General features: G+C 52.6%; 7 protein-coding genes across 7 annotated transcripts; 3 read left to right on the forward strand and 4 right to left on the reverse strand.

Annotated features, from left to right (window-relative positions):
- Positions 1–543: 543 nt before the first annotated feature.
- On the reverse strand, positions 544–2,929 carry SEPMUDRAFT_145834 (succinate dehydrogenase). Its single transcript, XM_016903293.1, has 2 exons — positions 1,223–2,929; positions 544–1,168 (listed from the first exon to the last, which is right to left on the reverse strand). The coding sequence occupies exons 1-2, from the start codon at positions 2,818–2,820 to the stop codon at positions 838–840; spliced, it is 1,929 nt and encodes a 642-aa protein (XP_016764746.1). The 5' UTR covers positions 2,821–2,929; the 3' UTR covers positions 544–837.
- Positions 2,930–4,067: 1,138 nt separating this feature from the next.
- Positions 4,068–6,467, forward strand: SEPMUDRAFT_145835 (NAD(P)-binding protein; the record flags this gene model as incomplete). Its single annotated transcript, XM_016903294.1, has 5 exons — positions 4,068–4,188; positions 4,245–4,803; positions 4,902–4,928; positions 5,029–5,293; positions 5,389–6,467. 5 exons carry the CDS (start codon positions 4,068–4,070, stop codon positions 5,431–5,433), a joined length of 1,017 nt encoding a protein of 338 aa, XP_016764748.1. The 3' UTR covers positions 5,434–6,467.
- SEPMUDRAFT_129537 (uncharacterized protein) lies at positions 4,068–8,407 on the forward strand (the record flags this gene model as incomplete). The annotated part of the gene is made up of 5 exons (XM_016902294.1): positions 4,068–4,188; positions 4,245–4,803; positions 4,902–4,928; positions 5,029–5,293; positions 5,389–8,407. A coding segment is annotated over exon 5 (2,544 nt), but the record flags the coding sequence as incomplete, so codon positions are not given.
- A 2,089-nt stretch (positions 8,408–10,496) lies between these two features.
- On the forward strand, positions 10,497–12,728 carry SEPMUDRAFT_160062 (uncharacterized protein; the record flags this gene model as incomplete). Its single annotated transcript, XM_016907878.1, has 3 exons — positions 10,497–11,140; positions 11,198–12,314; positions 12,340–12,728. The coding sequence occupies exons 1-3, from the start codon at positions 10,766–10,768 to the stop codon at positions 12,726–12,728; spliced, it is 1,881 nt and encodes a 626-aa protein (XP_016764749.1). The 5' UTR covers positions 10,497–10,765.
- Positions 12,729–13,726: 998 nt separating this feature from the next.
- On the reverse strand, positions 13,727–15,171 carry SEPMUDRAFT_145837 (uncharacterized protein). Its single transcript, XM_016903295.1, has one exon. It carries the CDS (start codon positions 15,152–15,154, stop codon positions 13,790–13,792), a length of 1,365 nt encoding a protein of 454 aa, XP_016764750.1. The 5' UTR covers positions 15,155–15,171; the 3' UTR covers positions 13,727–13,789.
- Positions 15,172–15,380: 209 nt separating this feature from the next.
- SEPMUDRAFT_152807 (uncharacterized protein) lies at positions 15,381–16,519 on the reverse strand (the record flags this gene model as incomplete). The annotated part of the gene is made up of 2 exons (XM_016907485.1): positions 15,381–16,182; positions 16,274–16,519. 2 exons carry the CDS (start codon positions 16,517–16,519, stop codon positions 15,496–15,498), a joined length of 933 nt encoding a protein of 310 aa, XP_016764751.1. The 3' UTR covers positions 15,381–15,495.
- Positions 16,520–16,665: 146 nt separating this feature from the next.
- Positions 16,666–18,165, reverse strand: SEPMUDRAFT_129541 (uncharacterized protein; the record flags this gene model as incomplete). Its single annotated transcript, XM_016902295.1, has 2 exons — positions 16,666–18,030; positions 18,107–18,165. 2 exons carry the CDS (start codon positions 18,163–18,165, stop codon positions 16,812–16,814), a joined length of 1,278 nt encoding a protein of 425 aa, XP_016764752.1. The 3' UTR covers positions 16,666–16,811.
- Between the last annotated feature and the right edge of the window lie 133 nt (positions 18,166–18,298).

Here is an 18,298-nt window from a genome sequence, read left to right on the forward strand (position 1 = left end):
AAAAGATACCTACCTCCGTTATTCGTTGCTCGCTTGCTTACCTGCCCGCTTCTAATAAAAGTGTTCCACGGCATACATGTACTTACCTGACTGTAGCGGAAAGAGAGCATATGCGAATTACCGGGCTGGGTGAAACTATTGCAATCAATGTAATAAAAATCTGCTGTGCAATCAATTACCAAACATTTGATAATTTTCTGTTTCTTTTTCTGTTTCTTTTTTCTTTCCTTGGACATTTGGCCCTCTTCTGGTTCTTCTTCTTCTTCTTCTCCTGTGTTTCCGGATTCCCATTTTCAACGAGAGAAATTCGAAGGCTTGAATGAATGAATGAATAAATGAATGGGGTTTGACTGGAATTGCGCTCGCGAGTTTCATGCGTATGAGGTCTTTTTCATAAAAGAAGAAAATCAGTCCCTGTATCCAAACAAACAAACAGAGAGAGATATAGATACTCGAGCAGAGAGACAGGGCAAGCATTGAGAATGATAGCTATACAGGTAGCGAGTGACGAGAAGGAGTGAAGTGAAGAGATGATGTTTTTCGGGGGCTGATAACAGATTTGATCCTTGCCTTGCGAATCCTGGACCCATGCTGAGATCCGATTCGATCAAAAGGAGTCTTTTGCCGGAAACACGAGGGACCACCACCACTCTGCGTGAATACAAGAAACAGTCAGATCTGCTTAATATGTACACAACGCCGTCGCTACCTGACCTTCTAGACTACATGCAATTCACTACTAGGTGGCCTGAAAGTCGCTCTAGCTGGAACCCGTTTCAACTGCTGGTGGTTTATATTCCCAGACCAATTCCATCTAGTCTCGCTATCTCCAATTCTCTAATACTTTCTTGCAAAAGGAGGTACAGCCTTGCACTCGGCCTCATCCAGTGTGTTTGCAACAACAGCACGATACCCAATCTCAACCTTCTCATGTGGCTTCTTTTGCCATGTGAGAGAGTGCTTCATCCAGTTCTCATCGTCTCGGTCAGGGTAGTCCTCACGAGCGTGTGCTCCTCGAGACTCTTTACGAACAGCTGCAGCTTCAGCAGTCTGGACGGCGCAAGTCAACAGGTTGCGCAGCTCCAGGGTTTCAACGAGGTCACTGTTCCAGATCATGCTGCGGTCCTTGGTGCCAACTTGGTGGAATTGCTTGTCGACTTCGTTAATCCTGTGAAATGTTAGTTAGCAATGTTCCAATATTTGCACGCATCATGACACTCACTTCTTGACACCCTCGTCAAGCGACTCCTGTGTTCGGAACACAGATACATCAGACTGCATGACCTTCTGCATGGCGCTTCGGATCTCGTTGGTGCTCTTTGGTCCGTCCGCGGTTCGGATTTGGTCGACAGTGGCAATGGCTTCGGCGCCTGCATCGCTGGATATCGTTTGGTGTGGCTTGCCAGGAGAGAAGTTGTCGCGGATGGTGTGGCTGACAGCACGTCCGAATACGACCAGATCGAGCAGAGAGTTGGCACCGAGGCGGTTTGCGCCGTGGACCGACACGCAAGCGGCCTCACCGCAAGCGAACAGACCTGGCACAACCTTGTCCTTGCCATTCTCGTCCACTGTAAGAACCTCACCAGTGTACTTGGTGGGGATACCGCCCATGTTGTAGTGCACCGTTGGCAATACAGGAATAGGCTGCTTGGTCACGTCGACACCAGCGAAGATGGAAGCAGTCTCAGAGATACCGGGGAGACGCTCGTGCAGAATCTCGGGAGGCAAGTGCGACAATTGCAGGTAAATGTGGTCCTTGTCAGGTCCTACACCACGACCTTCGCGGATCTCCATGGTCATACTTCGGCTGACAACATCACGAGAAGCAAGATCCTTCGCGGTCGGAGCATAACGTTCCATGAATCGCTCACCCTCGCTGTTGAGCAAGTAACCTCCCTCACCACGAGACCCTTCAGTGATCAAGCAACCAGCGCCATAGATACCAGTAGGGTGGAACTGCACAAACTCGAGATCCTGGTTAGGAAGTCCAGCGCGAGCGACCATGGCCATGCCATCACCAGTGCAAGTGTGTGCAGATGTGCACGAGAAGTATGCACGACCGTATCCTCCAGTAGCCAGAACAGTGTTGTGAGAGCGGAAGCGGTGCAGAGTGCCATCTTCCTGGTTGTAGGCAATGACACCCTTGCACTCGCCATCTTCCATGATCAGATCAATGGCGAAGAATTCAATAAAGTAGTTGGTGTTGTGGCGGAGTGACTGGCCATAGAGGGTATGTAGAAGGGCGTGTCCCGTTCGATCAGCAGCCGCACAGCATCGGTATGCTTGTCCGCCCTTGCCAAACTCCCGCGACTGACCACCAAAGGCTCGCTGGTAGATCTTGCCGTCGTCTGTTCGCGAAAAGGGACATCCGTAGTTCTCGAGTTCGTATACAGATGCGGGTGCCTCTCTTGTCATGTAGTGGATGGCGTCTTGGTCTCCCAGCCAGTCGGAGCCCTTGACAGTATCGTACATGTGCCATCTCCAGTCGTCCTCGTGCATGTTACCCAGGGCGGCATTGATGCCTCCTTGAGCAGCCACAGTGTGTGATCGTGTGGGAAATAGCTTCGATATGCAGGCTGTGTTGAATCCAGCCTCGGCCAGGCCGAATGCTGCTCGCAGACCAGCTCCTCCTGAGCCCACGACCAGAGCATCGTATTCGTGGTCGATGACAGGGTATTTGTGTCCAATGGCACCAGATGCCTCCTTCGCTCGTAGCGGTGCGGACGTGATGATGCGGTTTGCTCGCGGCGTGCTCGAGAAGTTGCGAGTGGCGCGGATGGCGCTGCGGCCAGAGAACTGCCTGAGACTGGCGGAGAACATGATGGCAGCGGCGATGCAGCGAATGACTCCCAGTCCGTGGCAAAGACTCTGTTGCGGCGAGTTGTTGTCGACGTGTGGTTTAAGTCGAGAGCAATGTCAAACCCGAGAGTCTAGGACGTAATCATCGATGTTCGTCCTTAGACGGAGTGTTAAGGATCGATCCCTGGGTCCACAAATTACCCACGGCGGACGTATCACGTGTGCAGGCGTCGATAACCGAGCTGGGCAGTCCCGGACTGGTCCTCCCCCTGCTTACCGATACATTATCCTCTATAGACTGGTTTCGAGCACCACTATCCTCGGCTATCATTTCAGATTTGCATGTTCCGAGTGATGGACACGGTGGACATACGTGTGTGCGGATCAGGTGGCAGACCAGCAGTGGCACATCCCTACCGTCGGCAACAAGCAGCGGCATGGAAGCCACCAAAAGATCGAATAAAGATATCGACTCCCGTCTTTTCCCATCACTATTCGACGCCCCTGGCCACGCTGCTTATTCCCGCTGCTATAGTGCTATACCCGACATGCTTATGATAATCATCATTATTATTATTATTGACCTTTCTTTCGCTATCAACTGGCGGGAGGCACATCTTGTGGCCCCTCGGGGACCCAGCCAATCACAAGCTTCTGGAATAATCACTGTCCATTATAACCTCGTATGCCTCGGCGACTATCGGCTGGCGGAAGTGGAGACCACTCACCCGACTACTACATACTCTGTGCGTGCCGACGACATCACAAGGATACATAATAAGCACGTCAGGTAGATAGCAGCATCTCAAACGAGAGACAAGGTGAGTGGCCTCTGTGCGAATGCTCGACGAATCACGAACCGCACAACAGTAACAGAAGTTGCCCAAGCACTTGTTTGTATGAATGTTACTACTAGGAGGTATTGAGGGTAAGGTAGGTAATGTATTTCCAGACTCCAGGTCGTCGTCGTCGTTGCAGATGCAGATGGGTAATGTAGGTACTCCATCTCTGGGAGGTATTCCTTGGCATATCTACCTTACAGGAGACACAGAGACAGCTCAGTCAGTCGCACCTGCACCATACTGGGTAATGATTCGGTACCTGCCCTGACGTGTAGCAGTAGGTAGGTGCAGAGATGGAAGGAGTTGTGTTGTCGAACGTCATGAATCATCATATATAATCACCGATCCTGTACACGGCAGGTACAACTCCCAAACAACCTGAACACTGCAGCTGTGCATTGAACGTTCTCCACCACAGTCTCCGCCATGCTTCGCCTTTTTGCCAGATCCATCCGCCCATTGTCCAAGACTACCACTACCACTACTACTACCACTTCCCTCCCGCAAGTGCAACGCATCACGCCTGCCAGACTCCTCTCATCAACAGGTAAGACCCGAACGACAGAAACGACTCCGACAACCAGAGACTGAGACCTCATCCAGCAATGGCCGACAACCCCGAACTCAAGGCATCCGGCCTCTTCGACGTCAGCCATGTCACCGCACTGGTGACAGGCGGTGCAACAGGCATAGGCCTGATGATCACACAAGCCCTCGTGGCCAACGGAGCCAAAGTGTACATCACATCCCGAAGAGAAGAAGTTCTCAACAAGGCAGTCGAAACATACAACACGGGGCCCGGCAGCCTACACGCCCTTGTAGGCGATGTCAGCACAAAACAAGGCATTCACCAACTCGTCCAAAAAATATCGCAAAAAGAGCCTCAAGGGATCCAACTACTCGTGAACAATGCGGGCATTGCTCGAGACGATAACACGAAATTCTCATCCAACGATGGTCCACCAGATACATCTTCTGCAGAAGCTATTTCCGAATATTTCCTCCGCTCGGAAGAAACTCAGTGGCAGGATACCTTTCAAACAAATGTCACGGCACAGTATTTTATGAGTATGGCTTTCCTGCCCGCTCTTGCGAAAGGAGGGAGAATCACTCCAGGATATTCGTCTTCGGTTGTCAATGTCAGTTCGATTTCTGGTGCAATGTAAGTTTTCAAAATCCGTTTTCTGCTTCTCCTATGAAGACGAAGAAGAAGAAGAAGAAGAAGAAGAAGAAGAATACTTTACTAACAATCAACTACAGGAAAGGATCAAGCATGGGACAATTCGCGTAAGCTCCATTCCCATCCCACACCATCTTATTTTCCCACTTTCTTCTATCTTTAACAGCACCCACATCTCCTCCTCCCTTGCTAATATGTATGTAATAGCTACGCGAGTTCCAAAGCAGCATCAACACACCTTTCCCGCATGCTCGCAACCACCTTTCAAGGCTTCAACGTGCGCGTCAACGTCATCGCGCCAGGCGTCTTTCCCTCTGAAATGACAGGCGGTGACAGCAATCATGTCAACAAGACGGAAATGGACATGAAATCGTCCAATCCCGCTGGACGCAAGGGTCACGATACGGATATGGCTGCTACCATTTTGTTCTTGGCTGGGAAGGGTGGGGTCTTTTATAATGAACAGATTTTGGTATGTTTGCTTTGCTTTGCTTCCTTGCTTCCTAATTGATTATGGCGTTCGAATTGATGTGCCTCATGTGCTGACGACATTGTTTTTAACAACAGTATCCTGATGGCGGAAATACGCTCTCGCAGCCAGCAGTCAACTGATCAAGTTATACGCGAAAACGAACGTACGCGTCGAATGTGTAGATAGTGTAAGATAATGCACCTCAGGGCAAGAACCAATCAATCACCAGCTCGACTGTATCGTGTTCTTGAAGTGGTATGTGTCGGAAGCCGAGCCGACGAAGAAATCCAACCCGATGCGGCTGTGGAATGTTTTGCATTCTGATGAGAGAGGTGGTCCCCTTTGTACTTCGCCAAAGCTTGCCCGTCGATACCTTACCGACCAGACAAAGAGCTGTTTGCACCGCGCTTACCGTTACCGTACCTTGGACAGACACGAACGTGTGTATGCGAGAGAGTATCTCGACTTTTCAATCGTTCCATCAGTCAATTCCCAATTCCGCTTGCATTGCGAAAAGGCGGTTCAGGAAGGCTCACATTACTACGCACACTGGCACTTTTCCGAGCAGCAATGCCTACCATAGCTGAGCCCGAAGCTCGATTACAAGTCCCATTGCAGCGCGTCGTACGCTCGCCTTCACGCCGCAATAGAGATCGAGCAGCAGCAGCAGCATCGACAGCCAAGCCGCTTCAGCTACGCGGTAGAGAGACTTCCGAGAAGTCCACCACGCTCGAACGAAGCATGTTGTACAATACGACTTCTGCGATGAGCAATTCACGTCGACCAGCACCTCAGTACTTTGCAGCGCCCTTGTCACCACCGCCGGTAGCGCCGCTTCCACAATTCCCAACGTCTATACCTTCGTCTGCAGCGGCGATATCTCCACCAGCAGCGGCAAAAGCGAGGCAGAATGAGGACTTCTTGTGGACCATATCACGGACGGGGGAGGCCGGTACTGTCCTCCCGCCCTTCGCAGAACAACCGAGACCCGCTCCCCAGCCTCCCAAACGACGTCCACGCACTCCTGGCGAAGAGTTTCGTGTATCGCCGGTGTCAACGCCCTTGCGCAGGGGCCTGAGTAATAGCCAGCGTTCGAAAATTTCTCGCCCAGCACTGGTGCCACTGGCCACATCGACAGTACAGCTCCCATCACAGCAGCAGCAGCAGCGACCGACCAGCGTTCTGGACCCTCATCTGATTACTGCCCAGAGATTTGTCCCTACCACAGCACCGCAGTCTCCATCTGCGTTATTCACAGGTGAATCAGTACAACAACCAGCAGTTCAAAACAGTAGTACTACGATGCCAGCAGCGGCGAGATTGCAAAAGTCGGGGCGTGGCCGCCGATCGACCTCAAAGACGCCTGCGATGCCGTATCCGATGATCCGCTCGCACACAGCACCGCCCACCTACAACAGAACCGTCAGTTCCATTTCTCGCAGCACCGCCAGCTCGTCCACTTCGTCATCGTCTCGTCGCACTGGGCGATCCAGGTTCACCAGAAGAGATGTCGCAGCGCGAAGGTCCCTCGATGCACACCCTGCAGCTGCATCTCGGCTGGCACCAACATCTTCGATCCGAAGTGCATTATCCTTGGCCGACGATTTGAGTAGACTGAAGACAAGATCTGACGCGATTGCGAAGCCTTCCTCGGCACCATCCACGCCCGGAAGCATCATCAAGAGTCCGTTCAAGAAAAGTCGAAAGGGGGAGACGATGAGCATGTTGCTCAATACGGGATTCTTTCCCGTGGAAGAGCTGATTTATGGGAAAGATGTCAGTACGGTCAGCAAGTTGCGACAAAGTCAGATGTATCGAATCAATCTTCCGCCAAGGTTGAGCTTCATGGGCGACGATGATGTATTGACTGCACTGAGGTCACCGAACAACAGTGGCGGTGGGGGCGACAGTCCGACCGACAGCCTGTCTTCGCCAAAGTCTCCCACCTTTCCTCGGAGATCATATCGTAAAGCACGAAACCGGAGATCTGGCATGGTGAGAAGTCCGCTGACCCAAATCTCTGAGAACAAGGTGGCCAGTACCGTGGATGAACAGGACGAGGACGAGGATGAGGAGGAGGAGGGACAGGACAGAACCTCGTCAAGAAACACACTGGCAGCCATTGCTGAAGATCCGGCCTGGGGTGATGAGGAGAATATCGCTCCAGAAATTGGTTCCGCAATGCCGGCGGCAAGAGCCATCCATCTGAGAGGAGGTTCAGTAGTCACGGTCACGCCACCTGAGATGACAGCGTGGAGATGTTCAATATACATTCCAGGCGCGATCAAGCTCCCGAAGCCAGCGATCATGCCACGCAAGAATTCCGTGGCGACTCTGGATCCCTTTCAGCATGCGGTGGATGATATGTATCAGCTGTCATTAGCGGTACCCCGGCGGCGGAGTGACGATGCGGTGGTGGATGACATTTGCGACTTCTTCGATGGATTTGGCTTCGACGTGAACATAGGCTTCGATGAAGACTGTTTGGGTTTCGCACATGTCATTACGGACGAAGCCTCCAATATCGGTGAAGTGATGGAGGAGGAGGGGGAAGGTTTCAGCACGCCGACCCTGGAACCAAGTCCCATCGAGATTGAAATCGCAAAGGAAGTGCTCGATAGCACGACAAAGGCGCAGCAGGCCATGATGCAGGCCTCGCGCAGGCCACCGCCAGTAGAAACGGAGGAAACGCTGAGAGCGCGCGGTATAGCCCGATTGTCGAGGGGTTCAGCAGCGTCCATATCATCATTATCATCGTCATTCGTCGGACCACCCAGTCCCAGGGAGTCGCTCCTGCTGGGGAGCAAAGCTGGTGTACGCAGTGGCTCGGTCAGCTTACTGCTTCCCGCGCCGGAAGGCAGCATGTTTGAAACAGTACGGGGAAAGTTTGGGACCTCGGCGACAGCAGGCTCAGCGGGCGATGCCAAGGATAGTCCCCGTAGTGGGGGCCGGGCTGGATTCGCTGGAATAACAACAGCAACAACAAAAACAGCAACAACAATGGCAACCGAGGGTCCATTGACGACTCCATTATTGTCATCCAGCAGCGGCTTCGACGTCCAGGAGATTAGTGTCAGTTCGGCGTGGGTAGCGCCTGAAGTAGTGTCCAAGGTGGTGAGTAGTAATAGCGCATCATCATCATCGCGAAGGACCAGAACTCCCCTCCTCAGCAGGTTCAGGAAAGCAAAGGCCTCAGCAAGCTCCGCGCTCTAGGATTTGTGTTATACTGTAGTAACTACCTCCTAGTGCTGTCGCCTCAGGCCTGTGGGCCTGTGGACAGGAGAGATGAGGTGACGTCGGCCTTCTGGTCTGGGGCCTCTGGGCAGAGGTCGATTGAGTTCTCGGAGAATCTTTGGTGAGCAGCGGGCCAATCGTAGATGTCAGATGGGCGACGGTGTCCTGGGGGGAGAAGAAGCCGCCTGGTCTCAGTGCTGCACAGGCTACACAGGCTGCACTCGCCTATCTGTATACAGGCAGGAGAGAGAGAGACTCTAGAGAGAAGCCGGGGGGAGGGGAGGGAGGGAGCGCGGAGAAATGGCGATCAAGGAGATCTCTCCATCTCGTAAATGATATGATTTGGAAGACATGCCTGAGGGTAGAACAGCGGTAATTGACCCTTTCTGTTCGTATGGCCCCTGCTTCGGTCTGGCGAAGTGACGCAGGCTCATCGGATTGAGCTTCTTGGCAGTGGTGAGAAAACGGAAGCGGATGAAGCCGCACGACTGCAACTACCATATCGGGAAGATGGGTGCTGGGCCGGCGTAAACATGCCTGGAGAAGCTCGGGGTACCTCCCTCCTAGGCTCCTAGGCTCCTACCGTGGGCGCTGTTTCGAATGTTCAAAGACGTCACGTGCTGGGGAGCAGTGGCTCCATGTTGGTCTCTTCGTACAGACTCCCTTTTGAGGAGCTCCTGATGCCTGATGGTGAGATCTGTCGCTGAGCCTGAGAGAGAGCCTGGCTGCCTGAGACAAGTCACTGAGACTACCAGGGCCAGGGATGGGAAAGCCATGGGGATGAGTACCTAGGTAAGGACCTAAGGTATGACCGATCCTGCTGGAGATTCAGATTTCCGATTCAGTACATGTACCTACCTCCTAGGCTCCTTCGTAGTGGAGAAGAGCGATCCCAGGAAGGCACAGGACGGCAGGTGTCGGGAATGGGAGGAGAGGCGGGCGCGATGTGATGATGGGCGACAAGGAGTAGGTAGTCCGGCAGACAAGTACGTACAGTAGTTGCCTATTAGTACCTACTATCGGTGGCGGTAGTGTCCACGGGCGTGTGGGTGTGTGGGTGGGTGGGTGTGCGTCGTCGCGTCGTGCCTACAGTACATACCTGACCTAAGGTACTTCCCAGTAGAAGAGGTGACGTGTAAATCATAATGTGGCCGCGGTCCAGTGGTTAGGCACTGGCGCATGATAACGGATCGGGAGGTACCGTATGTAGTGTCTACCTTAGTGAGGTGTGCCTAGTGTGGTTCACAGTATTCACTGTCCACGGAAATCATCAGCACTCAGCAGATCCCATCTAGTAAGGGTCAGGTAGATATTGGCGTATTGCTATTCTCTCATGCTGTCGACACTCAATAGGCGATAGCGTGTACCAACAGCCCTGGTCGTGCATAATGATTGCATTTCGATGATCCAGTATCTAAAATGTTTATTTCTGAGATGATTGTATCAAGTATCCAGCGATCCACGCCCAGTCACCCGGTGTATATATCCTGGCCCCTGTGGAGAAGGGGGATCCATCGACATGGTATCATCTCAGCTCAACTTGCCAGTGACAACAGACGGACAGGGATGGATTGCAAATTCAGGTGGCTTCTTCCCTGTCGTCTTGGCGCTCGTTTATGCACAACTCCCATGTGTCTCTCTGTTATTTGCCTACGAGCCCCCGTCCACACGTCCCTAGTGGCTCCCAGGGTGCTGTATACTGTATGCAGTTACATGTATCTTCCCGTAGTGGCACGTCAACGTCACTCACTAGGCTAGGTCCCTCCACGGCCAAATCGTAACCTCCGAATCGTTTAGTGAGAGAGTGGGAGTGGGCTCCTGCGCACCTGCTCCATCAGCAGCACCAGCACCAGCAGGAGAAGGAGCAGGAGCAGGAGCAGGCCAGGCAGGCAGGCAGGCAGGTGCATCCATCTCTCGCACCTGCACCTGCACCTCATATCCACTCCCACTAATGTACTGCTGCATATGCCCTTGTCCGGCATCTCTACCTACCTTACGGCCTCTCCTCTTGCTCTCGTGCACTCGCATCCAACTTCATGTATATATAAAGACTGACTCGTCACATCCTCCACCACGCCTCACTTTTGCTTGCCCACCTACCTGTACACGCTGTCTCTCACTGGCAGAACCAAACCACGATAACCTTACCCACCTCGCCGCCGTCTCCATCGCTCCCTTCTGCCCAGAGCGACGACCTAGATACAATACTACCTACCGCTGCTCTCACTGACCTGAACCATGTCATATTCGAAAGGTCTGCAGAACTTGGATCCTCCTCCCATACAAGAGCTACCAGCACAACAACTACAGCAACTACATCCACAAGAACCACATCAACAACAAGCACAACACGCACAACGGCTACATCAACATCAACAACAACAAGAGCAAGAGCAAGAACAAGAGCAACAGCAGCAGCAGCAGCAACAGCAACAGCAACAACGGCTGTGGCAACTGACAACGACAGACTGGCTCGCGACCTCGTTGGACGACTGGGATGCCGCCACGCTGCATTTCCAGTCATGCAACGACACTGTTCCTCGCATCCTCCAACAAGATCTGCTCCCTTCGACGACGAATTCCACTTACCACTACCCCGACCCTGGGCCTTTTGTAGGAGCTTTCTGTCTTGCTTGCTGGTATGCCGGCTCGAATCACTGACCATAACAGGAATTCCAATATCTGGACGGCGGCCTGCACACGGCCACGACGGCGACAATAAAGGCATCGCCACCAACATCACCTACCACTCTGCGTATGCAAGTCTCCAAATCACACCCACCCACAACTCTGATGGGCAGCGCCAATATAAACGGCAAGCGAGACTTCCGTCACCTCGACATGGCGCATTCGACAAGCTACACATACGGCACCACCATGTGCCCACCGAATCGCCCCTCATTGTCGTCAGCTACAACACCACCATCCACCACGCCTGCTCATGCGCACCACATCGACGATGTTCAGATCTATGAACCTGCCGATTATTGCTCCAAGCTGTCGAGCGTCTGCGAACAACCTGAACAGCCGCAAGTGGCCCCCACGAAGAGAGCGAGAGTTGATTGCTTTGATGAAAATCGGCGATCCTCTCACCCTGCCTTCGCTGCGTCCCACTTGTGCCCCTCTTCAGCGCATGACATCTCGCCTAGCACGAGTGTAGCGAGCCCTCATCACCTGTCCCCACCCTCATCGTACACGACAAGTGAAAACATGAGCAGACAGAGTAGTGTGACTAGTGCGTCGGTGAATGATGCTTTCGACATGATGCGCGTCGAGTCCTCCTTCTCCACCGCTGCTGCTTCTTCCCACACACCTCTGTTTCCTCTCGATGATATTGATAGTGCACCTTTCGTATCATGTTCGACACACATCAAAGAGCCCGCAGCTGTGAGTAGTCAGCATCCTACCCGCTTTTCATTTGACGGTAGTAGAGCCTCTCACTTGCTCAGCAATGTGGGCTATGGCTTAGTTAGTACGGATTTTTCTTTTCATGTGGGTCCAAGTATTTCTGATGATGCTGCTGCTGTTGGTGGCGGCGGCGAACAACAGCAGGCTCGCCATCCCTACACGACGAAGCTCGGTATTGCGGCATCACTGGCCCCAGCGCCAGGTGCGGAGCGCAGGCAGTCGGAACCTGTCAATTATTGCAGTGGTGCATCCACCGAGTGGAAGGATGTTGAGCGTCGAAGAAAACACATTGAGAATGCTCGTCAATCGATTGCTCCCAAGAACGAAGCGAAGACCAGCAAATCCCCAACGACTTCGACAACACCAGCAGGCAAGCAAGGTGGGGATGACAGCGCCAAAGGGAGCAATAAGCGCTCCAAACAAGCCATCTCCAAAGCCCCCTACATTCGGCCCCAACATCCCAAGCTCCGCTGCAACATGTGCAACGAGTTTCCCAATGGCTTTCGGGGTGAGCACGAACTTCGCCGCCACTGGGACCGCGCCCACGCCTCATCCAAGAAAGTCTGGATATGTACTGAGCCTACTACACGAACTGAGTGGTGGCCCGCTCGGCCATTGGCCATTTGCAAGCAATGCAAACAGCACAAGAACTATTCCGCGTATTACAATGCTGCAGCGCATCTGCGACGAGCGCATTTCTGTCCCAGGAAACGTGGAAGGAAGGCGCGAGGGGAGGAGAGGGAGTCGAGGGCTGGCAAAGCAGGTGGAGATTGGCCGCCTATCGAATGGCTGAAGGCGAATGGGTGGTTGAGAGAGATTGAGGTTGAGGCTGGGTCGGAAGCTGTCCCAGAGAATGCGTTTGGTATGACAGATGACGCAGGGAATGCTTTGGATGTGCCCACGAGTACCTCATATGCGACCACGGGTGTCGAGCAGGAGTATGCTGCGATGCCATCGCAACAACAACAACAGCAACAACAACAAGTCCAACATCAACCTTTGCCCACCACTACTGCCGAGCTATCGCCTTTCGGCATGGGTAGTATCCAAGCCTATCCACCTACTACGGATTTCAACAGCATGGACTATCCCACTACCACTAATCCCATGAACACGTCGAAATCCTGGTCGATGTCGACGATGCCTATAATGACTCCTGCCCTGCAACAACAACAACAGCAACAACAACAACAACAACACAACATGTCCGCTCCCGTCAACACGATGATGAACTTTGCAGCTCCTGGCATGAATCCATCTGCCGGTTTCGCACCCGACTATGTCAATTCGCAGGCGAATTGCATGTTTTGAGAGGGGGGTATGGACGGAAAAGAAAGGGGAAGTTAGAGCGGAGAAGGAAAGATGGATAGAGAGAGGGGGAGGAATAGAGAGGAGGCCTCGACATGGTCTGAAGAAGAAGAAGATACAGAAGAAGAATGAAGAATGATGTGTCAATGTAAATGTACAATCTTAATAATCAATAAATCCGTCATTCGTTCGAATTAGCTCAAGCAGAAGGAGATGAAGTTTTGCTGGCTGGTTGGTTGCTTGGGTGGTTGCTTGGCAATTCTGAGAACATGGGGATAATAATCATAATCATAATAGTAATAGTAACAGATACCGAATGAGAAGATGGATGGCGAGCGAGCGACTATTGTAGAAGTGTCACAATTCATTATGAGTTCCTTTATCAAGAGGATAGGGTGAATCGCAATAAAGCAAAGTTTTTTTGTTCAAAAATCATCTCTTGACTTTTGAAAACAACTTCCAAACGCAACAAGTTTCAGATGGGGTATCATAGGTAAGGTAGGCTCCAAAAAACAATCCTCGCTCATCGCTCTCAAAATTCAAAACTTACAATTCCATATCCGTCTCTTCACCATCATCATCATCGACTCTGCCCTTCTCCTCCTCCTTCCGCTGCTGCAGCATCGTAGACGACTCCCGTAGAGACCCACCATCACTATCACCACCACCCCTCTCCTCCTTCTCCTCCTTCCTCTCCAAAATCCTGATCCTCTCCTCCAATTCCACAATCCTCGCCTCTTTCGTCTTGATAACAGCCCTCGAAATATCTCTCCCCATTTTTACACCCTCCGTGCGTAAATCGTGTTTGGTCAAAATCGCTCGCAGTCTCCCTTTCACAGATAGCGGCAGCGGAATCGAGCGTAATACGCCAAAGACATCTTGCGTCAAGGTGTTTTCCGTGGAAGTGGCCAGAGAGTCTTTGAAGCGGGTTGGTGGGGATGGGGAGGAGGGCGGTTCGGGAATTTCTGGGAGGACTTGCTTTTGTTTGGGACGTGGAGGAGGGGTTGTTGTGGTCGTTTCTTCTGCTGCTGCTGAGGCTGCTGAGGCTGCTGCTGAGGTAGGAGCAACGTGGGTTGGTGGTGGTGGGTTTTCTTCTTCTGCTGCTGCTGCTGCTGCTGCCGGTTTATGCTTGGAAGGAGAAGTGGCAAAGTAGTCTCCAATGCTCTTCTTCAATGATACTGGTGTGGCGGGATCTTCGAGCCATGGGAGTCTCCGAGGGCTACGTGTTTGTTTTCCTGACTGATGTTCGGAACTGGGTGTGGCATAGACTCCCATAGTCGTTCGAGGCTTCTGTGGAGTTTGAAATATGGATTCATCGGCCACCCGTGCCAACTCTTCTTCCTCTTTGCTCGTCAATGTCCATGACTCGTCGTCGTAATCGTCGTCGTTGCCATCCTCCACAAAGCCAGCATCATGCGAACTGCGCTTGACACCAGCAGCATGCTGAAGCCCGACAGTCCTCGCAGCAGGCGTCGGAGACAGCGTCGGCGACGCAAAGCGCACGCTTCTCGACGGCCTCCCAGCACTCCATCCTTCTTGCGCCTCGTCGTTGCGTGGAGTTTCCTTCCCAGCGTTACTCAAGACACACGAGGCCTCGCGGACCTGAGCTTCTTCCGCCCACAAGAAAAAGCCGCATTCGTCCGTCTGCTGGCACGTGTAAAAGTATCTTCCCTTGTTCGGACTCTCCTTCTTGACGCAGAATCTTTCCGCCGGTAGTCGCGGAGTGCAGTCGCAGTACCAGATGCGGTCGAAGAGACCTTTGAGTCGGCCGGTGCGTCCGGGCCCGCCGCCTCCGCCTCCTCCTCGTCCCTTACTGTCGCCTCGACCTCTGCCTTGCCCTCTGCTTGCGCTTGCTCTTGCTCCACCACGATAATTACTGCGATACCGACTGGATGATTGTGGTTGTTGCATAGTGCATTGGCGTGTAGATGCGTGCCGCTGGAATATGCAAAGCCAGCGAGGAACGTGATACGGGCATGTTTGTTGTGGGAGATGTGGCTGGGACGGCAGCTTTATTAGAGGTGGCTGGGCTAGTTACGGGCTTTCCGCTACCAGGTGTGATCGCTTGCGCCGAGGAGAGAGAGCGATGGATGAGAGAGAACAGGAAAATCTGACTACATGCCATGACGGTATTCGCCTGATTTTGCTGATGATGAATATCGCATTACATTATCTCGATGAGCCAGCATCCTCATCACCAAGAACAGCCTCCTCCGTCGCCTTCGGGTATCGCATCTTCCTCAACTTCTTTCTCACTCTGCTTTCTCCTCCTCCTCCTCCTTCTCCTTGTCAGCTTCAGCTCTCTCCGTAGCCTTCGCTGGCTGGCTCTGCGCCTCCTCCGTCTCAGCAGAACGCGCTGGAACGTCCACAATGTCACTGCTCTTCCCCTTTGTTGTCTCATCTGCCTCGACTGTTTTTGCAACAGCCTCACTACTCCCTGTCGTATCGTCTATGGATGGCTCGCTGATCTTCAGTCCCTCGACTGCAGCACTGGCCTCTGGCACATCGTCCTCTCCTTGCTCTTCCTTATGACTCGGCTCGTTCCCCTTCTGGCTATTCACCTTGCTGGATGAAAGTTCCGGGGTAGGTGTTTTCGTCACCTTCCCATCTGCACTTTTCCCAAGAGCCATAGGTGTAGATTTGTCCCCACCACTAACTGCACTCGCCGATGCTGGTGGAGACGACTTCTTACTCCTGGCTGCAATCTCCGCAGCGCCCGGCAACGCGATTCCTTGACTTCTGCTCACCGGGGCAGGCGCAGCAGATTTTGCTGTCGTAGACGTGCCAGCAGCAGCAGGCGTGATGTTATGCGACAAGGCCGGTGCAGTCTGAACTCCCACAGGTCCTCCCTTGGGCACCGCGACATTTCCTGCAGGGACAGGTCCGATATTTTCTCTCAGTTCTCCAAATTCATTCCACTCTTCCACCTCGTTGAGATCCTAGTCTCCTCATTAGCTAAAAACATCTTTTCCCATCGCGTCTTTCCTCGTATTCTAAAAGTAGCACTGTTCTAGGCGGGTACGCACATACACCGACAACGAATCCCTCTTTTACCAAACCCGGTAATTTGCGTTTCCCAGCTCTCCTCTGCCACAGTCTTCTGGCCTGTTCATCTGTGGCAAGATCGATAGCTTGGAAAGGGATTTTATTGGCTTTGAGAATGGTTTCCATTCGTGAAGTTGCTGTTACAATGTGGGAGGAGCCTGCCGTGAGAGAAGTGTAGAGGAAGAGTCGAGGGTCTTTTTCAAGCGCAGTCAGGTCCATTGTGGAAGTCATTGTGGTTGGTGTTGTTGATGGTATAAGGAGAGGATGAATGTAGGAGAAGGTCGGTGAGAGGCGTCACTCGCATTCTTCGGGGGGAAAGAGCGGAAAAACGTTTAGACGAACTCATCAGATATCCCATCTAGGAGGTAGTAGCCTTTGGGATAATTATACATTCACACTACTACAAGATATTGCTCTTGTGAGGCATATTATAACAATACAGACACAGACCACTGTGTTCATCTCCTCGCTATAACGCTGATGTGTAACAGCCAAAGCTCAAAAGGGAAGATATTGCAGAACCTCAACGTTTGCAAATATTATCCCACACCTTCTTCAGTCCACGCTTCGAAGATCTGTCCTTGATCGCAAAGGCCCCCTGGCTTCCAGAGTGGTCGTCACAAATAACCAAGCTTGACAAGGCTAACGGATCTGGCCGTTCGAAATCGACGCCAAATACCTGCCTCCGCTGAGAAGAATCAGGTCTTGCTTCCTCGGGAGCTCGAAGATCTTCACGAGTGAGGGTCAATTTCAGAGTCATCTCACGCCCGTCAAGATCTGGCGTGATACTCCTTGCAATGTTGCCGATTTTCTTGGTGTGCAATGGCAATCCCAGCCCGGAGTCCATGGGGCCCTGAGGCATAGTCGAAGATGACTCCGTAGTGGTCTGCAGGGATCCATCGTGCTCATCGTTGTGCGACGAGTCGACAGATGGAAAGCCAAACTCAAGTGCCTCGTCAAACTTTTCAGGCGATGCAAGGAAGGCACGCAGCTTTGAACGTGCATCCGAATCGCCGTAGTATCGTGCCCTAGTGTCGTGTGAGCCATCTACAGGCGATGGAGTCGGAGTAGGTTCCTTCTCGCAAACCACATTGGGTTGTGGTAAAGGCGGTACAGCAGGCAGGAGCGTAGGTGGTGGCAGCGGCAATGGTGCCAGTGCGCGCTTGCGAGAGAAGGACTTGCGAGAGCTCGACCTTGGCAGGTCATCGATGGGTGATGATGCCATGGAACGTGACGAGGAGAAACTGCTTTGTCGCTGCTGGACATCACAGGTTCGAAGCAGGTTCGGCTCACTGCGTCTGAAGTCGACACTCATGGGTGTGTTTGCCCCATCCTCAAGCCAGTCCTTCTCCAGACCTGAAGTCTCCCTGGACCTTGATGATGCTGCGCTCATGCTACGATCACTGGATGACCAGGTGGGAGATCGACTGTGCTCTGCATGTAGCCTCCGCAGCGCTCGATTAGAACTTTGAGTCAGTAGCACTAGCTCCTCGGTGCTGAAGTGTGTTCGCTTGATCTTGTCAGGCAGCGCTAGAAATCGTAGCGCCTGCTCTTCACTGACGTCTTCGAGGAGTGGGACATCAGGATCGCTGAACAGTGGTCGAGGGCGCCATGAATGGGATGTTGATGGTCTGGTCCTCATGGTATCGACAGACTCACGTGGCGTCGACTGCCTTTGACGTCTCTGTGAAGCGGCTTGCTGGAGGAGTCTGAGGCGTTCTACAGATGAGAAGTATTTCTTTCTGTCTTGGGTATCAGTGACTGCTTGGGACTTCTGTCGAGTCTAGATGTGTGCTGAGGTGTGAGGAGATGACTTACTGAACGGAAGGTGGCAACACTTCATACTCATCCGGCGTGAGCTGAGTCGCCACAGCCATGGTAGGCAATGGATTCGCAGTGAGAGGCTCGCGAGGATCCAAGACGCCGGTGATTGGGAAGATAGAAGGTGGTTAATACAACAATGCTGCAAGGTGCCAGTGTAGTAGAGTCGGATTGAAGTGGGACCTTGCA

Source organism: Sphaerulina musiva (genome assembly GCF_000320565.1).
Source record: "Sphaerulina musiva SO2202 unplaced genomic scaffold SEPMUscaffold_1, whole genome shotgun sequence".
Lineage (NCBI taxonomy): Eukaryota > Fungi > Ascomycota > Dothideomycetes > Mycosphaerellales > Mycosphaerellaceae > Sphaerulina > Sphaerulina musiva.